At 40.4% G+C, this 25,574-nt stretch overlaps 1 protein-coding gene and 1 long non-coding RNA gene across 4 annotated transcripts in view; one reads left to right on the top strand and one right to left on the bottom strand.

Moving 5' to 3' along the window:
- Positions 1-1,736, bottom strand: part of LOC146894997 (uncharacterized) — a 112,326-nt gene extending 110,590 nt beyond the window's left edge. For both annotated transcript variants that reach the window (XR_015737942.1, XR_015737941.1), the window contains exon 1: positions 1,642-1,736. This is a non-coding gene — a long non-coding RNA (uncharacterized LOC146894997). The remainder of the gene's footprint in view (positions 1-1,641) is intronic.
- LOC125398094 (complement decay-accelerating factor, GPI-anchored) lies at positions 1,612-24,828 on the top strand. 2 transcript variants are annotated; one of them, XM_087906559.1, is made up of 10 exons: positions 1,612-1,743; positions 2,333-2,515; positions 6,720-6,911; positions 8,634-8,733; positions 10,122-10,207; positions 14,355-14,543; positions 15,961-16,155; positions 16,847-16,927; positions 17,628-17,648; positions 24,612-24,828. In XM_087906559.1, exons 1-10 carry the CDS (start codon positions 1,650-1,652, stop codon positions 24,701-24,703), a joined length of 1,233 nt encoding a protein of 410 aa, XP_087762685.1. In that variant the 5' UTR covers positions 1,612-1,649; the 3' UTR covers positions 24,704-24,828. The 2 variants fall into 2 exon arrangements, with proteins under 2 accessions (XP_087762685.1, XP_087762684.1); XM_087906558.1 differs by lacking the exon at positions 24,612-24,828 and having other exon boundaries at positions 17,628-18,831.
- The last annotated feature ends 746 nt before the right edge of the window (positions 24,829-25,574 follow it).

Raw genomic sequence — 25,574 nt, forward strand, 5'->3', positions numbered from 1 at the left:
ACATCTTTTTGAATTTCATTTTATAGCAGGACTAAATCCTAAAGTAGAATTCAAAGGAGGTCCTTGGTACATAACCTGAATCAGGACTAAGAAAGCAACTCCTCACCCAGACAAGATCTAAAAAGGATCAGTCAGGCTCCCTAGACTCTGTATTGTTTGAGAGAGCTCTCCCAGGCTGGCCTCTGAAGAGTCCAAGAATAAAAAAAAATAAAAATTTAGAATCCAGAAATAAAAATGTAAAAATAAAGAAATATAAATTTATAAGTCTAGGAGAATGAAAACAGACTCTCAGCAGCTTTCTCAGCAGATCAAGGAACACAGTGAGTTATTATCTCAGATGCTTGGGAAGCATCCATTAGCTTAGGTCATTCCATTTTACAACTGGATGCTTTATTTACAAGGCCAGAGTTGTTCCCTGCAAATTGAGAGTAGTGTCCTGGCCATCCCTGATAAACGACAGATGTGAACTGGGTTAACCTTTAGGAGACAGAGATATGTGACCTCTGGGTTAGACACTGTCTCTGTTATGGAAAACTGGCGCCACCAAAGGAGAGGCATGGGCACCAGTATACATTGCCTGGAGGTACTAGGAGACAGTGGACAAATACAATGGTTTAATTAATGAGCTTTGATAATGGAAGTTGTAAAGTATGGCAGTCAGTATCTGAGTTTTTCCTTGAGATAGTGTGAAAAGCTTTCTGTTATCTTCTAAGTTCCCAGCCTAAGAACCAATTAATTCTAATTTATTAATCTTCTGGTATTACTAACAGTCCCTTTTCTCACTAATTGCTAAAGACACCTGTTTTCTTGCAATTAGTGACTTTTGCTGTAATCTACATATTTCATGACAGCTACTTAGTTACCCATTGGTGTTAGACTCACACCCCTCCTTAGGGTCTACCTTGACTGACCTGTGGTGTGTGTGTGGGGGGGCAAGGTCATAGAAATTCCTTTGTTCATACCTAATACTTGGTGCCCTACCTATAAAAGGTGGGTTCAGAAACTAGCCTTTTGCCACAGCCTAACAAACACCATCTCTGGCTGTGGTCTCAGCTAGCTGATAAGCTTCTGTGCCCTGCAGTGTTTTTTATTTTTAAGTTTGCTTCTGTTTTTTTTCTGGGATCTGGTTTCTGGAATAAAGTTTGTTTCTGGTTTATTAGACTTGATGGTGTTCTCTTCTTTGTGCCATTCCCCTGGACCCAACAGCCTCCAGCTCTCTTTTAGTCTAGTCTTGTCTTCTTGGCTCATCTCCTACTTTCCGTTTTGACACCATGGAGAGGCCTAGAAGACAACTTACTTGTGTCACTGGTTCCCACCCTTCATCTGACATCTTGCAGCTGAAGTTACAGAGGTCCTGGGTGTGCCCTGTTCTCCCACTGCTCTCCCACTGACCCAGAAATTCCACCGCGCCTACCCCTGCTTTAGAAAACACACAGTCCCTCTCCAGACACATAACTCATAGCAGGTCCACCCCAAGGCAGGGTCCCCAGGGTGACGCTCAAATCACGTCCACGCCACGGAGGGAACGCCCTCTGCACGTGGGCCGCCCCACCCATGGTGACAAGAGCCCCGCCCAACCCCTCAAGTAACCGAGGCGGGAAACAGCTCCAGCCGCAGCCGGACTCTCTCTCTCACTCTTACCTGGGGCAATGGGCCCTGGGACTCGGTCCTCACCATCGCCGCCGTCGCCGCTGCTGCTGTCCCTGCTGCCGCTGCTGCTGCTGCTGTCCCCGACCGTGCGGGGTGAGTGGCCAAGAGCTGGGCGCCACCGGTAATGACTGAGCAGCGGCCGGCAGGGAGTGCGCATGCTCGTCAGGCATTGTTCCCCGTAATCCGCCCCCCTCCCCCCCCCCAGCAGGTGCCCGTGGCCAGCAGGAGGGATGGGTGTGGAGTGCTGGGCTGTCTGGGCTGCGACTGGATCCCATGACCCAAGACCGGGTCAAAAGAGAGAGCTGAGTGCGAATCTCCAGCCTTGCTCCGGGTTCTTTAATTCTCAAGGTGGATGACCGAATGCGGACCATCTGTGCCCTTGAAGAGTTCATCAACAAGCAGCGTCAGGCAACATACATTCTAGTGTCTTAACTTGAGCCTAGCCGTGGTATCGGAGTGGAGGACATCCTGAACCTCTTCTTTAGGGGTAGCGAATATTTACTTTTACTTAATTTTGTATTGTGTTGGTGAGAGCCTAGGCGTTGCAAGTTCCTGTTGGGAAGGTTGAGCAAGGGGAGGAAGTAAAGAGCCATTGCTGCTTTCCTTATTCCAGGTGTGGGGAAAGAAAATCCTGTCGGGGGAGGGGAGGGTGTCTACTTTACATCTGCTCTCATCTTCCTAGGTGACTGCGGCCCACCTCCAGAAATACCTAATGCCACGCCAGAGGTGGATGGAAAAACCAGTTTTCCCGAACAAAGCTTTGTGGTATATTCATGTAATAAAGACTATCGAAAAATTCCAGGCAAGCAAGACACAGTGTCCTGTCAAAATGATCAATGGTCGAGTCTGGACACATTCTGTAATAGTAAGTTCTTCATTTCTTTTTAGAAATGTTATGGGACTGTGTATCTTGTTGAGGTTATTTTTACTCCTCTTTGGAGTGACTGGTAATTGATAGTTTTCTAGCATTATTAACCCCCAGAGTATACGTGTTGGCAGTTCACACTCCAGCTAATTGAAGGCGGTACTTCCTATAGCAGGTCCTGCTTCTTCATTAAGAGTTTTTCTTTCTATTGCACAGGCTAATAGAGAAAATAAATGATAGGTCCTTGGCAAGTACCTTGAGACACACACCCAGGTGATCTGCCTTCTTCAACTTCATTTTGTTAAGTAAAGAGTACAACTCTTAGGAGACATTTTAAGATCTTACTTTTAAAAAAATATTAAGTAAAATACTGGCAAATCGAATCCAAGAACACATCAGAACTATCATCCACCATGATCAAGTCGGTTTCATCCCAGAGATGCAGGGATGGTTCAACATACGGAAGTCTGTCAACAAACTGAAAAATAAAAATCACATGATCATCTCATTAGATGCTGAAAAAGCTTTTGGCAAAATACAACATCCCTTCATGATAAAGGTCTTGGAGAGAGCAGGGATACAAGGAACATACCTAAACATAATAAAGGCAATATTCAGCAAGCCAACAGCCAACATCAAACTAAATGGAAACTCCCAGCAATTCCACTGAAATCAGGAACAAGACAAGGTTGTTTACTCTTTCCATATCTATTCAAAATAGTTTTTGTGGTCCTAACTAGAGCAATAAGACACCAAAAGGAGATCAAGGGGGATACAAATTGGAAAAGAAGAAGTCAAACTCTCACTGTTTGCTCATGATATGATAGTTTACATAAGCAATCCCCAAAATTCTACCAAAAAACTTCTATGACTCATAAATACTTTCAGTAATGTAGCAGGATACAAGACTAACTAAAAAAAAAAAAATCAATAGCCCTCCTGTACACATGATATAAGGGATGGGGAAGAAATCAGAGAAACAACACCTTTCACAATAACCACAAATAGAATAAAATATCTCAGAGTAACTCTAACCAAAAGAGTGGAAGACTTGTATGACAAGAACTTTAAATCTATGAAGAAAGAAATTGAAAAAGACACTAGAAATTGGAAAGATCTCCCATGCTCTTGGGTAGGCAGAATTAACATAGTAAAAATGGCAATTTTACCAAAAGCAATCTACAGATTCAACGCAATGCCCAGCAAAATTCTTCACAGACTTCGAAAGAGTGATACTCAACTTGATATGGAAAAGCAAAAAAAACCCAGGATAGCCAAAACAATCCTGTAGAATAAAAGAACTTCTGGAGGCATCACAATCCCTGATTTCAAACTCTACTATAGAGCTACAGTACTGGTATTTGCATAAGCTACAGCCTGGAATAGGCATAAGAACAGACAGGAGGACCAATGGAACCAAATCAAAGTCCCAGATATTAATCCACACACCTTCGAACACCTAATTTTTGACAAAGAAGCGAAAAATATCAAATGGAAAAAAGAAAGGATATTTAACAAGTGGTGCTGGCATAACTGGATATCAACATGTAGAAGAATGAAAATAGATCCTTATCTATCACCATGCACAAAGCTCAAGTCCAAAAGGATCAAAGAATTCAACATAAATCCAACCACACTGAACCTCATAGAAGAGAAAGTGGGAAGTACACTTGAATGCATTGGCACAGGAGACCACTTTCTAAATATAACCCCAGCAGCACAGAGAGAAACAATTAATGAATGGGACCTCCTGAAACTGAAAAGCTTCTGTAAAGCAAAGGTCACAGTCAACAAGACAAAATGACAGCCTACAGAATGGGAAAAAAATCTTCACTAACCCCACATCAGACAGAGGTCTAATCTCCAAAATATACAAAGAACTCAAGAAATTGGTCATCAAAAGAACTAATAATCTAATACAAAAATGGAGTACAGACTTAAACCAAAAACTCTCAACAGAAGAATCTAAAATGGCTGAAACACTTAAGGAAATGTTCAACATCCTTAGTCATCAGAGAACTGCAAATCAAAACAACTCTGAGATTCTATCTTACACCTGTAAGAATGACCAAGATCAAAAACACTGATGACAACTTATGCTGGAGAGGTTGTGGAGAAAGGGAACACTTCTGCATTGCTGGTACAACCCCTTTGGATGTCAGTGTGGTGATTTCTCAGAAAATTAGGAAACAACCTTCCTCAAGACCCAGCAATACCACTTTTGGGTATATATCCAAAGGATGCTCAATTGTGCCACAAGGACATATTCTCAACTATGTTCATATCAGCATTGTTTGTCATAGCTAGAACCTGGAAACAACCTAAATGCCCTTCGACCAAAGAATGGATGAGGAAAATGTGGTTCATTTACACAATGTAGTACTACACAGCAGAAAAAAATAACATCTTGAATTTTTCAGGAAAATGGATGGAGCTAGAAAACATTATTTTGAGTGAGGTAACACAGACACAGAAAGACAATTATCACATGTACTCACTCATAGGTGGTTTTTAAACATAAAGCAAGGAAAACCAACCTACAAACCACAATCCCAGGGAACTTAGACAACAATGAGGACACTAGGAGAGACTTATATGTATCTGGTCTTCATGGGAAGTATTAAAAGGCAGAATCTCCTGAGTAAATTGGGAGCATGGGTACCTTGTGGGAGTGCTGCAGGGGAGAGGCAGGGAGGGGAGCAGAAAAAATGTAGAGCTCAATAAAAATCAATAAAAAAGAGTTTTTCTTTCTAATGCATAGTCTAATAGAGAAAATAAATGATAGGTCCTGTTCAGGGAGTAAATTATATGTGAATATATTTGGCAAGTACCTTGAGACACACACCCAGGTGATCTGCTTTCTTCAACTTCATTTTGTTAAGTAAAGAGTACAACTCTTAGGAGACATTTTAAGATCTTACTTTAAAAAAATCTGTTGTACATATAGCCCTATGTTAGCTTTAAGATGCAGTTTGTAGGTGATTCTGGCGTATCTGAACACAGCACAGGGATTCAGAACTGGATGGTGTCTGCCACCCAGGTTCCGTGGTGTTGCCTGTTACCTGTTCTCTCACTATTAGCCTGTGTAGCATGTTCCTCTGCATTGGCATTTGTAGCTCATTAGGGACAGAGGAGTGGCCCTCAGGGCATAAGGCATTACTGCCCACTACTTAGGCTTTACAGACACTGTACACCGAGGCCATGCTAATTTTCTTTATAAAGTAATGAACTAGCACTAGTTTTTTTGTTTGTTTGTTTTCACCATATCTTTTTGTTTGTTTGTTTGTTTGACTGTATTTTGCTCAGGCTAACCTGAACTCATGGACTCTCAAAATCCTCCTGCCTCAGCCTGCAGGAACCACATTTATGTATGTGGCCCATCATGGATCAGAATATCATTCTGTGACTGCAGAAAAGTAGAGATAAAAGACTGGATTGCTGCCTTTGAGTGACCTGAATTAGGAGAAGCTACAGTAAATTCAGAATCATTCAAAACGAATTCTTGAAACCATACGTGAAACAGGCTCTACAGTTGTATTTTCAGCCACCAGCCTTTACCACGCTTTAGAGTTGGTAACTCTCCCTCAGTATTGCTTCACCTAATCCTTCAAGTCACCCCATGAATTATGGATGTGGGGACTCTTCTCAGTTTCAAAGTTAAGGAAATCTTCTGCCAGAAGCTAAATAATGTGCACAAGACAAGGATCTCTTATGCCAAAAAGCCAGGCTTCAAGCTTGGGCCTCGGGACTACTGAGCCACCATTTCTTTCTCTACTCCTTGCCTTGCGAGAGCTCATTGCTCCACTGTTTACACTTGGTGCATGCTTGATGTACAGCTGGTCCATCTGGCCCTCGTTACCAAGGGCTGCTGTAACATTAAATAAGTAAGTGTGTGTAAAACACTTAGGAATATTCAATCAATACAAGATATTTTTATTCCTATTATTATTATTAACATTTAATGGGGAAACTTAGATACTTAGTAGCCGGGAAATGAAGGCATGCATATGAATACACTTGATATACTGCAAATACCACAGCGGTTTTTTTTAAAAATGAATATATAAAGAGGTAAGGATCCATACTAAAAAATAAGTAAATAGTTAAATGAAACTAGGGTGCTTTAACTGCCAGATATTATGAGATGTCGATTATTTTATAATCTGTGTTGTTACTTTTTCTGTCATTTTGTTAATCCTTTTAGAAAGCTGCAGTGCTCCAACAAGAGTGACTTTTGCATCCCTCAAAACGGAATATATCAATGTGAATTATTTCCCGATTGGTAGCACTGTGCAATATGAGTGTCGGCCAGGATATCAAAGAGTACCTTCACTGTCAGTTAAATCAACTTGCCTTGATAATTTAGAATGGTCCACAGTTGCTGAATTTTGTAAAAGTGAGTATAATTTGAAAAAGTAATCCCAGTCATCTGTATTTGTGGAAATATCTCTTCCATTTGTGCTAGAAATATATGTGTGTATACATATATGTACATATATATGTATACTTATATATACACAGGTACATATATTCACATATATACACATACATATCGTATGTGCTGGAAATACACACACACACGTATATATTATATATATATATAAATGATTCTTCAAATAATCAATGAATTTTGTTTTTGTTTTTCAAGACAGAGTTTCTCTGTGTAGCCTTGGCTGTCCTGGAACTTTCTCTGGTGACCAGACTGGCCTTGAACTCAGAGATCTGCCTGTTGCTGCCTCCAGAGTGCTGATATTAAAGGTGTACTCCACCACTGCCCAGCTGAGTGTTTTTTTAATTAGACAAATGTTTACATACTAGGAATACTTACACACAGATTTCATGTTTACTTAAGGTTACCTAAAATGATGATATACTCTATGTTGCTTTTGAGGCAACAACAAAAAAAATGAATGTAAAATTTAAAAATGTAAGGGTTAGAAATATCAGTGACTTAGAGGATGATTTTGGGTATGTGTCTCATATTTATTTTTTTCCCGCTGTCCTAAGTTATAATTAGAAAGTAAAAATCATGTAAATTCAAGGTGCAGATTATTTCATAAAAATATCTTTATTGTTTGTGTGTATATGTTTTTCATGCATGCATGTATGTGCTAATAAGTAGGTATGACTGTCCATGTTTATGGTATATGTGTTTGTGGTCAGAGGACATCCCTAGGTGTCAGTCCTTAGGTGCTTTGGCCTGGGACTTCACCGCATAACCGTGATGTCCTCTCCCTCCCTCCCTGCTGGCTTTGAGGTTCTGTTTCCTATCATCACTGAGAATATAGGTGTGTGTCGTTGTGTCCCAAACAATAAGCAAGCACGTCGTTTACTGAGACATTTCCCCAGGCCCTTAATGTTCTTTTGTGTTTGCTTCTATGTGTATACATATTTCTCTCTCTCTCTCTCTCTCTCTCTCTCTCTCTCTCTCTCTCTCTCTCTCTCTCTCGTATATGTGTGTGTGTGTGTGTGTGTGTGTATACACGTGTACACCAAAGGACCACCTTGGGTGTCATTCTTCGGGTACTGTTTACCTTATATCCAGTCAGGATCTGTCATTGGCCTGGGGCTTCCCTAGGAGCCCTGACTGACTGCACAGTGAACCCCAGGGCTCTGCCTGGCTCTGCTGCCAAGTGCTTGATACCATGGCCAGCTTTTTATGTGTGTCCCGAGGATCTAAGCCAGGCACTCGCCCTTACATAGAAAGAACATTACCAGCCCAGTCTTCTCTCTACTTTCCCCCCCATTTAAATTTTGTTTCTTAAGTTCGAATGGAACTCATGTGTTTCTCTGGGGTATTTTCATACATCGGGTCGTTTTACTTTGTCTTATTCCGCTCTCACTGTCTCTCCCCTTCCTGCTGGTTCCTGATCCCGGGTCTTCTGTCCCTCTGCTGTCACGTTCCATGTAGACCTTTACTTTTCCTCATCGCTACTCCCCTTCAGACCACGTCTTCCCCACTCACTGTGATCATTGTGTGTGTGTATACACACATATATATGACTACTGTTACCGTCTTAATCCATTAACATATTCAGTACAGTTAGACCTGTGTTTTATTTATGTCTAGTAATTGAATGAAAAAAGAAAAAAGTTGATTTTTTTCTTTTATTTTTAGGAAAATCATGTCCTAATCCTGGAGACTTGCAAAATGGTAATATCAACATACCAACGGACATATTATTTGGTTCAGGAATATATTTCTCATGCAACACAGGGTAATTTTCATCACACTAAAGCTTTAAGTTTAATTAATGACAACAAATTAGGGGTTCAGTAGACAATGATAGATTTGTGACCTGTTCACTAGTTGGTAGCAAAATAATCCCCCATAGTGAGAGTGGGGGTGATATGAACAGTGCATAGTGATGCACACTCATGTAAATGCGCATAGAGATGCACACTCATGTAAATGCACATAGGGATGCTCATGCATGTAAATGCGCATAGCGATGCTCATGCATGTGAATGTCAGAAGGAAAGCTATTGAAAATAAGTGGAAAGACATAATGCCTTTTCCAAAGAACCCTTGCCATAAGCTAATTGTAAATTTAGTATCGGTAATGTGGGCCAGGAAAAGATTTTTATGCTTCTAACGTCTCTAGATTATTAGATTCCAATATGTTTGTAATTATAAATATGATTAGTGAAGAAACAATTGAAATTTGTTGATGATACAAAAATAACAATCTTTACAGTGTTAAAAATCAAGCCAATTTTAAACTGACTTAAATATTAATTTGCATCTGAGTTTTTGTATGCAGACACACTGTGAGGTCATGGGCTTAAAAATGCTGAGTGTGAAGATGCTCCTCCTAATAGAAGGTCGCTAGGGCTTTTTTAGCTCTTTGTGTAAACAAGCAAGTTCTTTAATTAATGCCGTCAGTGTCTCAGGCAGTGGGAAACTTCAGTTCATTTCTTTGTGTTTCCAAGCTAGGTTGCCGCTCCCCCACCACCACCACTTTATATCAGGTAGAGGCAGCACTGAGTTTAGTGGGTCCCGAGGAGCACATGGAATTAGGGGAGAAGGGTACCTAGTGGACCTAGAGGAGGGGTTGGAAGCGGAGGAAGTGGTTTTGGAGCTGATCAAACTCCTTACAGTCATACGTAAAGTTCTCAGAACGTCTTCTTAAAAACAAATGAAGCAAAATGCATTTCCAACTTTAAGACAGGAAAGAGGTAGGAGCGCTTTGCCGCTGCCTTTATTAAACAGAGATTCGGTTGGGTCAGGAGTTTACCATAGTGTAAGCTCTTGCCGTGCTATGCCATGAACACTTTAAATATAAATGCACTCTGTTATTCATGAAGCCTGTTCGTTTAGAATTTAGAATAAAGGGTTTCATCAAACATGATTTTAGAAGGTTTTCTTCCTTTAAGTATTTTCTATATAGTAAGCTAACGAAGCATTTTGCATGTCTGGAAGTCTTGCCGTTTCAGTATCATTTCCGTGAACTAAACAGTTTTCTTTTAAATTTCAATGGACATGTTTATCAGCTGTCATTTTGTCTCCGTCTTCTGGTATACTCAATCTTTTAAAATAATGGACTGGAGAATGAAAAAAACCAAACTTAAGGATCTGACTTTAGCAGCCTTCTCTTCTCCTTAGGTACAAGCTAGTTGGTGTAGACTCTGTCTTCTGTTACGTTACGGAAAAGACTGTCGAATGGAGTGACCAATTCCCAGAGTGCATAGGTACGTTTCCTTTTGAAAAGCCTGAGTCCTCACATTGTGGGGCCAAAGGATTAATGAAATCAATTATTTCTCATTTAAGAATTATTCACAGCCTGTATTTGTGGTACTACAACTTTTCAGTGTCTCTACTAATGACAGGCTTAATTTATCAGCAATGGGAGGGCTCCTAAAGCTACCTCTTAGCATTAATATCCTTAACTACATGATAATTTCATTAAGAATTAAGAACTGACTTTGATTTACATTATACTTGGTCATTTGCTGTCTAACCGTTCCTTGTCATAATCAGAGAAGCAGGAGATCTCCCAGTTTCATGGAAGGAAATGTCCCTCAGAGTCCCCACGGTTTCATCTCTCAAAAGTGTGTCCCATCAAGGCATTTAATATAGGTCTTTTACCACAAATGTTCTTCCTCTAAGACCCAGTGTTGCCTACCTGAATCTTTCTAGAGTTGGTTATCAGCTGAGATAATTACCTAGAAGGTTTTAAAGTAGGACGTTTTTATCATTAGAGGAATCCAGTCACCTGTAGGGCTATTAGAGACATGGCTCCCTTTAAAAACTGAGAGAAGGGAGATGCCTGCAGTTTGTTTATTTGTTTGAGGGCTAGGTTTCTGGTCCTCAGGTATGCTGAGGCCACTAAGTCCCACTAAGCCCCAAAATGTAGACTCCATTCCTTTGATATTTAACTTACACCTTCTTCAAATGACTTCTAAAAATGGTTTTGAAATTAATGCTAAGTCCTGTGTGTGTGTGTGTGTGTGTGTGTGTGTGTGTGTGTGTGTGTGTAACTAGGAGGATAGCTGAACAGACAGTCCTTTGTGGACTGACCCTCTGGTGGAATCAGTTGCCATGAAACACCTCATAGGAAGCCTGCTGTCCAGAAGCTCACTCCCGTGACACCCATCGTGGGCCCACCCTGCTAACCCACCATGTCATTTCCACTCACTACCATCGTTATGTCCCACTCATAGTGAAAGGCTTTGTAACGACACTAAAAGATGAGGCTGAAAGAGGATCTGGAATACATAGTTTGTTGGCCCAGACAAGCTGGCCTAAAGCCTGGATAGGCGGTTTTCCAGGCTGAAGCCAGCATTTTTGCTAGCAGATGCTGCCACAGGGCCACAGAAAAGTGCCCATCAGGGATGCGCCCTAGTGCAGAAGTGTTTGCAGAGAGCCCACGTCCTGTTTGTGCTCTACCCAAGCAACAGCCTGTTTTCTTCTTGACTCTCAGCCACCTCCCCATCAGCAGCTACTGATAGCCACGTTCCCCTGGGAAATCCCTTGTCCCTGGGCAATCCAGTGTTACTGCCTATTCCTGCAATCCCAAGTGCGAGACTCTATTTTTGATTTCCACATTAATTTACTTTTTTTTTGATTTTGTTTTTGACATCACCAAAAGGAAAAATGGAAAGTAAATTCTTCTTTTTCCCCAAACATAGCATTTTTATTAATTATTTGGGAATTTCATACAATCCACTCCGATCACATTCACATTCACTTCCCATTCCTCCCAGATCTAACCTCCCACCCTTGCAGCCCTCCCCCTCAAAAAAAAAACAACAAACAACACCCAGTCCAATTTGTGTTGCCCATATACTTGCTGGAGCATGACCAGCCCCTTAGAGAAGACGGAGTCCTCTGAAGAGTAGCTCTGCACAGGTGATTGGAGGTGAACTGCTAGCTGGTGACAGTTCAAGTGTGCAGCCTTGGTACTTAGATGGGTGAGGGTGCCCTGGTCGCCAGTGTGACTCTGGTCAGTGGAAAATGACTGAGCAATGATGGGCACATTCAAGGATTGTCTTTAGTTAAATGCCAACACAGCATGGGCAGGGGGCGGACATGACTGAATGAAGCCTCACTCTCGGGAGGATCTGCTCTTCCTATCTCACTGTTGTTACTTTATTATTTCTTTAGGATTAATTTCAGCTAACTGATGGTACCTGCACCTTTGATCAATGCCTCTCTACTATGGCTGTCTTCCCAGACAGTCCTCTTTGTTTTAGCTTCTTTAAGGTATTTTTCTTTACTACTTCCACAATATGTGGAAGTACTTGCTGTGTCTTACTCCCTTCTGTGTTACTTCTAATACCATTTATTTCTCTTCATCTGGACTCTTGTACTGAGGACTACTCCTAACATTATTAAGACCAAGGTTTGAATATTAACAATGACCCATGGCCCCAAAGCTACTGTTCCCTTTCCTACACAACTGTGAGGCTCCTGGATCCTCTGGCACACATAAGAATGCAGCAAATCCTATACATTCGAGCCACGTCTACCATGAACTTAATGCTGACTTCATTGTCCTTTGCACTAGAAATGAGTACACTACCAACAAAGACCGCCCTCAAGAATGGGAGCTAGCAGAAAGAACCCAGGAGGAGGAGCTGGCACAGGAGATTCTTGACTTTGAGTGTGTCCTACACTGGAGGAATGGGTGGTAGGATGGGCGGTCACTGGACATATTCACTAGTCCTATAGATACTTCAGTTAGTACAAGAAAGCCGCAGTAGGGCAGAGCACACCTTTTAAATGTGGGGTCTGTGTAGGAACCTCAGTAGGTAGAATTCCCGGGTTTGGAGAATGGGCTTTCCTTGTATCTCATTACTACTTCATTCATAGTCTGCCCAGGGTGATGCTTCTGAAACACAGATGTTCCATGTATTTTCCTTCTTCAAGCTTATCAGAATGTCTGAGCAATTAGAGATCTAAGCTTCTAGTGGTGTCGAAGGCAGGCAAACACCACCTGGCCTGCTTTTTGGCATGCAGGTTTTGCTTTATTTACTTTGTTGAGTCAGGTTCTAACTATAGCCCAAACTGGTCTCACATGCATGACAGCAATCATCTTGTTCCAGCCTCTGGGACTCCAGACATGAGGCACCACACATACCTATCTCATGATCTCCCCACCCCATGTATATTTGCATGTGTATGTTACATATGCACATATGTGATGTTCACATGTGCCCACACATACATGTATGGTACAGAGGACAACTTCAGCTGTTATTAAGCAGGAGTTGTTATTCTTGGATTTTTGAGACAGTGTCCAACTGACCTGGGGTTGCTTGATTTGGGAGCTGCTTGTGTCTACCTCCCCAGACACCCCAGGAATACACTACTAAGCCCAACTTTTTAATGTGTGTTTTAGCAAATGCTGATACAGGAAGTATTTTTGACCGAGCTGTCACCCACGCACTATTTCATAATTTTTGATGCATCTACACTGTCCTTCTACATCTGGATCAATCTAAAAGGTCCTACAATCCCTTTGCCTGGCTGAGTCTTCCCCATCAAGAGTCCTTCAGGACTTCCTAGGCGGGTCAATGTCTCGTCTCTGTCTTTCCATGTCTGCTTCTGTGGTAGCCTTTACATTTTATGTATGCAACATCCCCCGTCTCCTTCAGCACTAGATTTTCTTTATTAGATTTTTAATATTTTTAATTTCAAGTTCCCACTCCTTCCCCTCCTCTCATTCCCTCCCCACACCCTCCCATCCCAGTCCCATCCAATCAGAGAGGGCAAGGCACATTCAGCACTAGATTTTAAGACCCAAGAAGTAAATTCCTCAATTGGCTTTTTTTTCTTCTCATAGGACAGTTCTTATGTGTTAGTTGCTCTGAGTATGCTGGGACTGGCCCAGTGAGTGGTTCTTGCTTAGTTTAAAATGTATCACGAATTTGATAGTATCCTATGCCTGCTTAAGTTCCTTTTTGGCAGTTTAATTTTATGTGCACATGAAATTATATTATTTTCTTGATTAACTTAATGGTGCTAAAGAAGATGAAACCCATTGGTCTTGCTATTAGGATAACTATCAGAAAGGGATCCTTTTTACAGTATAACCATTACAACATAGTGTGCACTTTATTTATTTTAATTCAACTGATAGTAATTTTTGCCTTGTGTAAGGACTCAGTTAATCAGTCTTCCCTAAAATTCCTTATCCTAGAGGTAAGAATGTAGACTTTGTGCTGCCACCCACATGTTGAGAACAATTCTAATAGGCAGTTGTCAGCATTCATTCAGTGCTAAAACTGACCTCAGGAAAAAAAAGAAGTTGATTTTAATTGTTTCAAAAAATTATAGTATGTTTTAGTTTCAGTGTTTACCTTTATTTAAAAAGATATTTTAATTCTTTTAAAGAAATTCTTTGTCCAGATCCACCACAAATTAAGAATGGAGAAATGCAAGGAGAAAGTAAAACTTACGTCTATAGACAATCTGTCACCTATTCATGTGCCACAGGCTTCGTCCTGGTTGGAAACAGTTCCATTTATTGTACCGTGAATGGTGATCAGGGAGAATGGAGCGGCCCAGCACCCCAGTGCACAGGTAATCTGTGCATTCCTCTTCGTGTACACAATCTCTCACAAAGTGTATATTTATGCATACTTACTGTTTGGATGGTTTTTTAAGACAAGTAAAATCTTGTGTTATTTAAGTCGCCAATCAACAGAAAAGTTTTCCTGGTAAAAGATAGCAATGTATTCTGGGTGGTAGTGGCTCACAGCTTTAATTCCAGCACTCGGTAGACAGAGATAGACAGTTCTCTGAGTTGAGGCCAGCATGGTCTACAGGGTGAGTTCCAGGACAGCCAGTTCCACAGAGAGAAACTCTGTCTTAGAAAAAAAGGTTGATATGTCTCTTTCCTCCAAAATATTATTAGGATGCAATATCCTGTATCTTTGAGACAGACTTGTAACTCCTTAACTAATATTTACGAGATGCCCTGGGTCACAGGCTCCTCAGATGGCCCCTGATCCATTTTCAGTGTCTTTTTGTTGTTTCTTGTGGAGCTTTGGGGTAGAGGACCACCTGGAGTAGAGCGTCAGTCACTCACCTGGGTGTTGCCCTAACCCTAACAAGCTGCCTCTCCTACCAAGCCCAGGAAACTAAGCAATGCATGGACGACTCTAGCAGAGTAATGGGGTCACAAATCTAAGAGAGGTCAAAGATTTAGCCCAGTTTAGCTCTACTTAGTGCTTCCTGGGAGGGGCTGGGTGAAAGCCCCCCAAAGGCAAGCAGCGAGGAACAAGTCTGTGCCTTCACTAGCACGTTCTGAAGACAGTGAACGGAGTAGCTGATGGCATCGCTTTTATAGAAAAGCATTCTGTGGTCCTGATGTAAGCAGAGGAAGATAACTTTGAGGGGAAAATGGAGACATGTGTTATCTGTCACATGGTAAGATGTTATTTCAACTCTGTGGTTTCTCTCAACACAGAAGAAAAGCTTAAAACCTGCAATATTGTAAATCTCTTTAGTCATATATTGGTATAATTAATCCAAGCAACACTGATGTAACTTCTACTTTCATTTCTTACATATAAGACATTTAGGCAGTTTTATAACATCTAGGACTCACTAATTGAGAGAAATCCTGAAACATTCATCTTTCAGAGTCTGATTTATTTTACCTGGTATACTGGTCTCAGTTGTCTCATGTAAAGTGAGGCTGTGTGTGGGAATGCACAGGAGCAATGGAAGGGTGAGGGGGTGGGAAATATTATCATAACACAGGTCATATTTGTCAGATTATTGTTTTGAAAGTCATTGCTATGTACAGTAATAAGCACTAATAAGAATAACACAGCATTGTGAGGGACATAATAAGGACTGGTTTCCTAAAAGTCTTGTCTATGTGTTTTTGGGCGGAGAAGGATAATGGTCATTGAGCAAGGCATGACAAGGAAAGCTTTACTTGGCCAACAAGATTTAGCTATTTTTTAACTTAGAATTGTTTTCTTTACAGAGAAACCCAAGATCACAACAACAACTCGGAAATCAATAACAGTTACTGTTCCAACTACAAGAGTTCCATCAACGTCTCTAAAACCAACCACAGGTACAAGAGGTCCACCATTACCTCAGAAACCCACTACAGTTAATGTTCCAGGTACAAGAGGTCCTCCAACATCTCAGAAACCTACTACAGTCAATATTACAGGTAAAAGAGTTCCACCCAAATCTCAAAAACCTATCAAAGCAAAATTGCATCTATGGAAGCCCCACTAATGCCTAATAAACAGTAGCAAATGTTATAGCTACAGAAGACCCACAGATATCTCAGAAACCCGACACAGCAAATGTTATAGCTACAGAAGATCAGTTGACACCTCAGAAAACCAACTCAGCAAATTTTCTAGCTACAGAACAGCCACCAATACCTCAGAAACACAACATAGCATATGTTCTAGCAACAGAAATGTCTTCACCCCCACAATAAAGCCAATACAGTAAATATCCTAGTTACAGAAGACCCATTGCACCTCAGATACCCAACACAGGAAATGTCCCAGCTACAGAAATCCCACCAACACCTCAGAAATCTAATACAACAGTTGTCCCAGCTACAGACATCTCACTAACTCCACAGAAATCCATCACAGCAAAAAGTTCAACCACAAAAACAGCAACAGCTCAGATATCCCACATATCAAATTCTGTATCTGTGAAGAGCCCACCAATAGCTCAGAATCCTACCACAGCTAACCCTTCTGCTGTACAGACTGCACAAACAACCCAGAGATTTGCCACAGCAAAATCTTTAGCACAGAATCTGTGAGCAACGCGAAAGCCCCCATTTTCACACCAATGGTCGATTGCTACCCAAAGATTCACTTCTGCTCATATTACAGCAACACAGCGTGTGCCTGATAACGAGACAACCACACATCATCCAACAGGAACATCTGAAAAGAAAGAAAGGTCTACCTCAGGTGAGCTGATTTTGTTCACATTTCCTGTGTGCAGGTCTAATGTTTTGTGGTGGGAATTTAAGACTTCAGGGTTCCACAGTCTCCAACTGATTATGGTCACAGTGTTCCCTAGTCGTGCTTTGACTTTACTACACAATATAAGAAATATGTTGATATGGTAATTTTGAGTTTTGTTAGAATCTGTGGAAAGGGACTTGAGTGTCTGACAGTTTTTATTATAAGATTTATCCTTGTTTTTTGAGCCAGTCTCATCATGTAGCCCAGGATGATCTTGAACTCTTGATACCCTCTGTCTCTGCTTCCCAGATGCTGGCATCACAGGCCTGTGCCTCCATTCTCGGTTTGGTAGTTTTTGATCATAGATTATAGCCATTTATTCTCCTTTCAAGCGTTTCAAACTTGTTTCTTGTCATCAAGTCAGATAACAATAAATGTAAATATTTGCTTTGGTGTTCTAGAATTGTTGTGGCTTGTATTGACATTGGCAACTGTCCAACAGATTCAAATATTAGTGCTCATGCTGAAGTAAATAATGTATAATTGTGTTTATTATATATATATACATATATATGATTGGTTTTTTAGTTTATGAAAGTATTATAGCTGACTAATATATACATATATTAAGTTGTCAGCAAATGAGTGAAAAGTTAAAATGTTTAGTTTTATAACTGTATTAATTTCCCCTTTTATTTTTTAGGTGATGACCGTCTTATATATGGTAAGTTTGACTCACAGGGAGTTAAAAGAAATTACCATCACTATGGGAGGCCTAATCAGTATTTCTGGAAGAGAATGTTATCTTTTAACTGTCTGAGGAAAACTATAAAGATGCGGTGTCTATGGGCACCCAAGGGAAGATGGGTCCATGCATTTTACCAGCATGTTTTGTGGACACCGTTAGGCACCCGGTATGCTCCATCATATTCCCAGCAGTGTTCTTGTTCTAAGGAAGCCATAGGACAGCTTCAGATCATTTGGCCAGTCAGTCAGGTAGCACTGACTGCCCAGTGTGTCAGTATGCTGTCTTAGGGACAGAAGAAGCATAAAAGCAGCTGTCAATACAGTTTCTATCCAAAGAGCTGTGTAATTAACTGGCTCTTGTTTTAAGCTCTTGATCTAAATCTCCAGTTTTAGATCTCTGTTACAGTCCAGATGTGGCAGGGCTCATTCTTGATGACAGCTCCCTCCACCTCTAATAATCGTTTTCAGCAAAGTTCTCTTAAAATATATTCTGTCCTGGGTGGTAGCGCACGCCCTTAAACCCAGCACTCGGGAGGCAGGGGCAGACGGATCACTGTGAGTTCGAGGCCAGCCTGGTCTACAAGAGCTAGTTCCAGGACAACCAGTGCTACACAGAGAAACCCTGTCTCGATCCACAACAAAACCAAACAAAACCAAATATATGCTCTTAATGCTGATATAGTTGATGAGGGTAAAAATGTCAATGTTGAATTTCCCTAGCATTTGCTCAGTTTTTTTCTTTGTATGGTATTGGTTACTGCTATTTATTAACAAGGTCAACAAACCCCTGAACAAAATAGTAAGAGAAATTGTTAAGTAGCAATATAGCAAAGTAGCTTCCTGAAGTAATATGCAACTGAAAATACCCTCTTATGAAAAGCTGTTTATTTTAAAACTATGTGCTTACCAGTGATGTCCCTATTTCATACATGAATGTGTCCGCCAAGGGACATGAACCTGAAAGTGGAGACTTAGTTTCTAGTGTTACTTTTGCACTTGGTCTATGTTTAAGCTAAGTGTTCATTAGAAATAGTGCAGGAGGTGGGATTGCTTGTGTCCATTTTATATTTTATATAGAAATAAATATACTCTAAGCCAACAAAAAATTTTCTGATTTAATGCTTTGTAAAAGTGATGAGTTTAAAGCCCGAGTTTCTGTTACTTACTCCGTGGTGTTTGTGGAGATTTGAAATACTTATTTCATATTTTTTAAATAAATATAATTTTTAAAGTGCAATTCAGGCCTTGCACATATCAGGCAAAAGCTCTGCTGATGAATGGCACCCCTCTTCTCTAGTTCACACTGGAATTCTTCAAGTGTGTGCACTTCTTTTCAGGAGACTTTCTTCAGGGTATGTTGGGATTTACCTGTGTTTTGACAACTCATTCTTGCAGTCAGACAGCTGGCGAAAGTGTTACCTTGTAGATTTACCCTTGAATCAGGTCATTACCTCCCACCCTGCAGAGAAGATGGTTATTCCTTCATTCTCTCTCCATAGACAACTGGGAGTGTTTTTCACTTAATTTTTAGTGGGTGTACAGAGAAGTGAGTGTCCCTTGGAAGTTTTTATGTGTATTTATAATTACGCTTTATCCCTGGGGAAATGCTTTTGCCGGTTAAATGGTAATATACTAGAAAATTTGCAGTTTTCCCCACTTAATTCCTCTAAGTGAATGTAGAAATCATTAGAGTTCCTTAATTTGCCTTAGAAATGCCATTGGTGTGAATTTTAAATGTTTGGACACTGGCTCTGCCAGGGTCAGTCCCCACCCTATCTCTTTCTTGTCTTCCTCCACTAAGAATCTGTTCAGGCATTTTCCCCCTGATTTATCACCACACATGAAATACTAATTCCACCCACACACTGTAAATCAGTTTATTCTGTCTATATGTACTTTTTGCATTTATAAAAATAATTTTCCTGTACTTTTTACATATATAAAAATCCCTTTTCCAAATCTAACCTCGACAGTCTCAGTTATTCATGATGGATCACATCTCATGCTGCTAGATTCACAAATGAGACATTGTGAAAAGAAGAGGCAAGCCCACACGATGTGACAAGCACCATTTAAGGAACATCAGTTGGCAGAAACGTGTCTGACTTAATTTTTTTAGCCAGGAAATGATAGTCTATATATTAATCAGAACCTCACCTGATATACAGGCTTTTGAATAATTCAAAATATTTTAAAAATCATGCATTTATTATTATTATGTATATGTGGGTTTGCGCACATGAATGCAGAAGTGTTGGATCCACTGGAGCTGTTTGTGAGCCACTTGTGGGTGTTGGGGACTGAACTTAGGTCCTCTACAAGAGGAATGCTTGCTCTCAACTGCTGAACCATCTCTCCAGCATATCTAATATGTACATCCAAATGTTATGAGCCATCAAAATTGTGGCCTGAACCTTGGGTTAAAAGTAATGTTTTTGTTGCAATGCAGAACAATAATGAACAAAAATCTTGATTATTTGAGCATACATTCATGCTTTAAAAATAGCTTTTCATTTCTGCCACCCAGGCAGGTTCATGTTTATATTTTCTATCTTCATTTTTCCTTCAAATTCTAAGTTAGACATTGAAGTGATGAGATTCATGAAAACTTGGGAGAGGAAGGGAATCTCAAAACTTTGGAGCAATCTGGATTAAATTGTCTTTCTGAACTAATAGTGTGGGGCTGGGGGATCAGTTAAAGAAGCAGCAGGTAAGACGCTGTACAAGTCCCCCTGTTGTGGGAATCACTGATTCTCAAGTTGTGCACACAAGCACAGTTGTGCAACATCCGTGCTTGGGTTATTAGACGTGTCAGCTTTGCGTGCTGTTCTCTGGTCATCTGCAGTCCCCTTTGGAGTACAAATCAAACGAGTGGAGTCTAGGGACAGAGAGCGGGGCAGAAAGGAAAGGGGGGGAATGGCTGATGCGAGGAGACAGCAGGTGGAGCATTTGCCCATCGTGTGCAAGACCCTGCCTTCCATTCCAGACCAGAACCAAGCAAACAGCAGCAAACCGGGCTATGAAAGTAGTGGAGCACTTACCAAATTCCCTTTGCTGTTGTTCCTCTCCAAAGGGCTCTTGTAGTAAGGTAAATCCCGTACCGAGATGGGATTGTGCGTGCAGTGGCAGAGCCCTGAGAAGCGTACTCTGTAGGCAAAGTCAACACTGTTTGCTCTGTAGTCCCGCGGCAGCATCTTCCCCGTGGGGGAACGTCATGTGTTGGTTATGGGCTCTACAAACGGCCTCTTTACAAAACGTACATAGCTTTTCCCTGAGGTTCAAATTATTTACCTACCGAATGTGAGTGAATTCCCGGGTACCTTCTAGGTCTAAATTTGCATCTTTTGTCAGCACCTTCCACTGACTGATCAGCAAAGCACATCAGTTGGAGCAAGGTTATGTGGACACACTGCCCATTGCTCCCAGTGCTGTCAGGTCTTACTACTGAAGCACTGAGACGGCTCAAGTAATTTACTTGTTTCTCCTTCCAAGAAGACAAGTGAGTGACGTGCAGTATTTATTACTGGGTCTCTGGCATGAGGAAACCACATGCAAAATGCAATTCATTTCTCCTGTTTATTTTGACCTGGCCTTCTCACTGCTGTGTGTTACCATCCTGAAACTCCAGGGTAGGTCGTTGCTGGCACTTCTGTGTTACCAGACTTCCCCTCTCAAGGATTTGTTGCTGCTGATGTTGTAATTTATATCCCAATGCTACTCATTATTTTGGCACTATGAAAAATTAGGGTAAGCAGAAATTATGATGATTTAAAAAATTTATTCTTAGTTCTTTTTCTCCAGTTAGATTTGAATATTGTGTTAGTAAACAGCTGCCCAGCCCTATTCCCTTTTTGGAATGCTGTCTTTTCCCCCTATAATTACTACCCTGAAGGGACAGCCCTGCCTGGTCCCCAAGTATATTTAGGATAGTAATGACATTTCAAAGAAAAAATGATTGTAAGGTCAAAGTTCCTCTTTACGATACACGAGCAATATGCTCCTTTTTTGTTCTACTGAATTTAATTTATGGTAATACCTGTGTTTTGTACAGAAGTGAAGAAATCCAGGAAAAGCTGTCTCATTACATCTTGAAATTGCCTGTGGTTAAGCAATTTTCCACATAGTACATAGGCATGAAGTGTAGCCAACCAGACCAGTTCTGAACTTTGGCTGCCTACCTGAATCCCAAGTGTTCTGTTTACGGGCTGGGGCTTGGAGTTGTTTGACCTTTTTATCTTTAAGATGATAAAAATCCAAATCTACCTGATGGGTTTGACTGAGGATTATCACCTGCAAAGAGAATAAAAGAAAACATATGGCAAATATCCAAATGTTAGACAACAGCAGAGGAATAGCCAGTTTTATTTGAAATATCTGATGTGCTTTGAATGTCCATACTAACTATAAATGTCATGGTTGGCTCTCATATCCTGTAGTCTTGCGGAGTGATTTAAATTCATCCTGTTTTATTTTTGAGGTTTAACTACTCAGAAATCAAATAATTTGTATACACTTGAGTTACTTCTAAACTGACTTAATTCCTACCTATTTTAATCAATTAACTAATTATAGTAACTACTATTTTAATGTTGTTACTAAATCGCCCATTTTAATGGTTAGCTCAGACGATTTTTCTTTTTACCTTCTATATTTCTTTTCATTCTCATTAAACTAGCAACAGTGCTTAGGAATGCACTCTTTCTCTTTTGTTTTATGTTTATGGGTGTTTGACCTGCATGTATGTCTGTACACTGTGTGCCGTCAGTGCCCACAAAGACCAGAAGAGGCTGTCAAGTTCCCAGGAACGAGAGTTACAAATGGTTGTGAACTACCTGGCCGAGTATTAAACCCAGATCCTCGGGAAAAGAAGCTAGTGGCCTTAACTGCTTCATCTCCAGCCTGTGTGCATACTTTTATTAGAGGTTTACAGATTCTAATTTATCTGTAATTACTATACAAGTTCATCGAACGAGCTTAGGCATCTGCGGACTTTAGAAACATTGGGGCTTTCTCTTACCAGTCTCCCACATCCTAGCAGATGCCAAGCAATGGCTACCTTTAAAGGAGCAGTATTTTCTATTCTTCCAAAATAATGTATATAAAGTACATGAGTATTATTTAAACCACTAAAGGAGTCCACATTTTCTTGAAAATAGAGATAAATAAATCACACTTTTGTCTTATGTAATATTTGAAATTTCTTTTCTTAGATGTGATTTTTTTATTACTAACTAAGAGATTCCTTTTCATCTCTTTAAGTAGTAAGAATGTTGTCTTTTGATTATCTCATGTGAATTATTTTCAGTTTTTTTGAAATTGTACTTTCTCAGGCATGTTGTCCTCCAATATTTTCTGTTACTGATTCACCTAAAGATGACCACACAAACGTGTAGGCTTTGAATATAATCTTATCATCTTCAGTTGAATTTTAATTGTAGACTGTTCTGTAATATACATGAAGTAAGGCTAACACCAATTATGAATCCATTGCTTCACCTGTTTTCTTGGGCTTGATGTTGAAATACTTTAAAGCAAGTTCCATATGCAAAGATTTCAATGCAATTGGAGCAAAAGGTGTATGTTTCTATCCAGGTATCATCATCAGAATTAGTTTCTGGTGGCAGGGCATTCTTTAAGCTCTCCTAAAAGCTCATGTCCACTTATACCTGCATATGTTATGTTTGCCTGGTATTTCCTAGAACAGCAGAAGCTACAGTGATTGGGTTGTGCAGAAACTTCTCCAAGCACCCACGTGCACTCACTATCTTACACTAATGCTGAGGTTGTCAATATAAGCACAGCGTAATGTCGGTGCTCAAGTCATTTGTAGTTTAACAGTGAAGGACTGTCTACTTACAGAGTAAGAATATAGATGGCAGTTTTACTACGTCTGTGCAGGATAGAATACTTCAGCTGCAGCTTTGAAATGGATTGGTGGTGGGGAAGGAGGGATTCATGGTCCAATTCTGAGTGAGAGAGAGATAAGTCAGGTTGTAGGTGGAGGCTGCTCATTCATTCCTGGCCGTCCAGACCCAAAATGATCACATAGAAAGTATATTAATTGCAATACCACTCGACCTAGTAGCTTAGGCATCTTTCTAGCTAGCTCTGTTATCTTAAATTTGGCCACTAGTTTAAGCGTATTTCTGGTTTAGTCTTATATCTTAAATTAACCCATTTCTATTAATCTGTGTATCACCATGTGGCTGTGGCTTACCAGGTAAAGTTCCTGAATATCTGTCTCTGGTGGAGGTTAACTGGCTTCTCCCAGACTGTGTCTACACTCTCTCTGTATCTTTCCCAGCCTGGCTATATTCTGTTAAACCATTGGCCAAAAGCAGCTTCTGTATTTATTAACCAATAAAAGCAACACTTATACAGGAGGACTTTCCACACCATAAAGTGAACACGCAATGTGTTGTAGTCTGTCTGCTTCTGAGCCCTTCATGCTGTGCCAGCATCCACAGTCCAGCCATGATGACCTTGATGTGACATTCCCCTCTGTATGCTGGGAATGTGTTTGGTTAATGAATAAAGAAGCTGCTTCGGCCTATCACAGGGCATACCAGAGCAATGCTAGGATTACTTGCATTTAATACTAAATCTGGCTTCAGCCATCATATTTGAATACCCATGAACAAAATAACTAAAATTGAACATGATTATGTTGCAACACTTCACACTCTTCTCAAACTTACTAACAACCTTATTTGAACACTATGATTATTAAAACATTTCACTGCTCTTTCTTTAAAGAAGTCTGTAAAACCACATGGTCTTGTTTAACTATGGCATAAGAACACCATAAACAATGCAACCCATTCTCTTATTTTTTTCTTTAACTTGTCTTAGAACTACTGTGTATTACCATTGTGAACGAACTATATATAACGTTGCTAATATTTCTATTAACTGTGTTACCTAATTTTCCCCCCTCAAGGATTTGTTGCTGGTATTCTAGCAATTGATAGCATAATTATAGTCAAAACTTCTTGGACCCTTTATAAATCAAACGGAAGCTCTAACTGGTAAGGAAAGAAGAGGAGGGATGTCCCAGGGTAAGAAGAGAGCAAGAATCCACTGTTTCTCCATCTGTCCACCCTGTTTGGGTGGGTGCTCAATGGATTAGATGATGGCTGCCCACATTGTGAAGTTCATCTTTTTTATTTATACTACTGGTTCACATATTTATAAGGTCTAGAAACATTCCAAGACTCACCCAGAAATAATGTTTTACTAGTTCTCTGGGAAGCCCTTTTTGTGAGTACTAGTTTGCATATGAAGTTAATAATTATCACACACACGCACGCACGCATGCACGCACGCACACATACACACACACACTCACACACTACACCTGGCTTGAAAACACTAGAAAAATTGAGGACCTCAAGATTCCTATTTCTAAACGCCTTTCTTCAGGATTCCGTGGAGGAATAGTTCTTTTCAAAGTGGAAGCAGGAAGAATAGATGAGCACGAGACATCTTCCCAAGTATCAGACATGAAGGGTTTAGAAAATGTGCACTTTAGATAACAGTGACATGCTCAAAAGACTCAGGACCCAGCACAGACAAGACCCTGCCAATCTAACTTGCGATGCTTCAAGCCACTACATTGGCAACACATGATAGTTTACGGAATTAAAGAATAGTTTGAGTGTTTACATATAAATGAACAAGTAAAGATGTGACTCTTAGCAGATTTCTAGCTAGTACATGAAGGAGTTAAAGATGTAGAAAAATAAGGGCAGAAGCACAGCAATGATCATTTCAGGCAAGAATAATTCATGGATGCTAGAGTTACCAGTGAAAATCAGATGCGACATCAGATCATTCTGTAGTTTTAGACTTTTTATCCCACAGGACTTAACTCTTACACGTGATACTTCTACTTACAAGAAGT

The sequence above is a fragment of the Myodes glareolus genome, chromosome 5 (genome assembly GCF_982192425.1).
Source record: "Myodes glareolus chromosome 5, mMyoGla1.1, whole genome shotgun sequence".
NCBI lineage: Eukaryota > Metazoa > Chordata > Mammalia > Rodentia > Cricetidae > Myodes > Myodes glareolus.